Consider the following 1,296-nt stretch of genomic DNA (forward strand, 5'->3'; position numbering starts at 1 on the left):
CCCATCAGGAGCTCAGCTCTGGCACCCTGAGCAGGTTGGATTTGGGCTCCAATTACACCCTGGTGGTTTCTGCCTCCAATGAATTAGGAAATGCCTCCTCCCAGCCGCTCACCTTCACCTTGATAGACATAGGTAAAGATCCACTTCCCACCTCCCAGCCATCCCTGACCTCTGGGAAAATCTGAGAACATTCTGGGCACTTCAAACCTCTTGGAAAAATCATCCCTCCCCATTTCCCACCTGAGCCCCCGTTTGTTCCTTCCTGTTTCTATGACAGTGAAGCCACATCCTCCCAACTTTTCCGTGGAATTTGATGATTCTTCTGCCACCAGCTGCACCTTTTCCTGGCACGATGAGGCACAAGAACAGCACTGCAGGCTGAGATATCGACCCCTCGGCAGGCACAGCTGGAGCATGGTGATCCCCTTGGGATGAAGGGAGTTATGGAGCTGCTGGAGAGGGGAAGGATCCTGGGAGAGCTCAGAGCTCCTTTTGGGGCTTAAAGGGGCTCCAGGAGAGCTGGAGAGGGACTGGGGACAAGGGATGGAGGGACAGGACACAGGGAATGACTTTAAGGTGGAAAAGTGGAGATTTGGGTGGGGGTTTGGGCAGGAATTGTTCCTGGGAGGGTGGGCTCGCAGCTTCTTTTCCCTTATGAATATTCTGGTTTTTATCCCCAGCCTCTCCCTGCTCGCAGCTCCTTTTCCCTTGTGATATTTCCCTTTAATATTCCGTTTTTTACTCCCAGCCTCTCCCAACCTGCAGCTCCTTTTCCCTTGTGAATATTTCATTTTTCCCCCCAGCCCCTCCTGACCTGCAGCTCCTTTTCCCTTGTAATATTTCCCTTGTGAATATTCCATTTTTTACCCATAACCTCTCCCAACCTGCAGCTCCTTTTCCCTTGTAATATTTCCCTTTAATATTCCGGTTTTTTACCCCTAACCTCTCCCAACCAGCAGCTCCTTTCCCCTTGTGAATATTCCATTTTTTACCCCTAACCTCTCCCGACCTGCACCTCTTTTTCCCTTGTGATATTTCCCTTTAATATTCCCTTTTTTACCCCCAGCTTCTCTGGACCTGCAGTTCCTTTCCTTGTGAATATTCCATTTTTTACCCCCAGCCTCTCCCGACCTGCAGCACCTTTCCCCTTATGAATATTCCATTTTTTCCCCCCGTCGAAGGTTGAAATCCCCAGCAGGGAGCGGTTCCACCTGCAGGGGCTGGAGCCGGACACATCCTAYGAATTCCAGTCGAGCTGCAGGACCCGCCGGGATCGGGGGCTGTGGAGCGGCTGGA

The 1,296-nt window shown here is 51.5% G+C and overlaps 1 protein-coding gene across 1 annotated transcript in view; it reads left to right on the top strand.

The window, feature by feature from the left end:
- Nucleotides 1-1,296, top strand: part of LOC130587003 (interleukin-12 receptor subunit beta-2-like) — a gene marked incomplete at its 3' end in the record, with an annotated part of 11,894 nt that overhangs the window by 2,796 nt on the left and 7,802 nt on the right. The window contains exons 3-5 of the mRNA XM_057387953.1: nucleotides 9-132; nucleotides 278-417; nucleotides 1,182-1,290. Coding sequence (XP_057243936.1) covers nucleotides 9-132; nucleotides 278-417; nucleotides 1,182-1,290 — 373 coding nt within the window. The remainder of the gene's footprint in view (nucleotides 1-8; nucleotides 133-277; nucleotides 418-1,181; nucleotides 1,291-1,296) is intronic.

Source organism: Malurus melanocephalus, unplaced genomic scaffold (assembly GCF_030028575.1).
Source record: "Malurus melanocephalus ecotype Western Australia unplaced genomic scaffold, MMel_1.1 scaffold_1454, whole genome shotgun sequence".
Lineage (NCBI taxonomy): Eukaryota > Metazoa > Chordata > Aves > Passeriformes > Maluridae > Malurus > Malurus melanocephalus.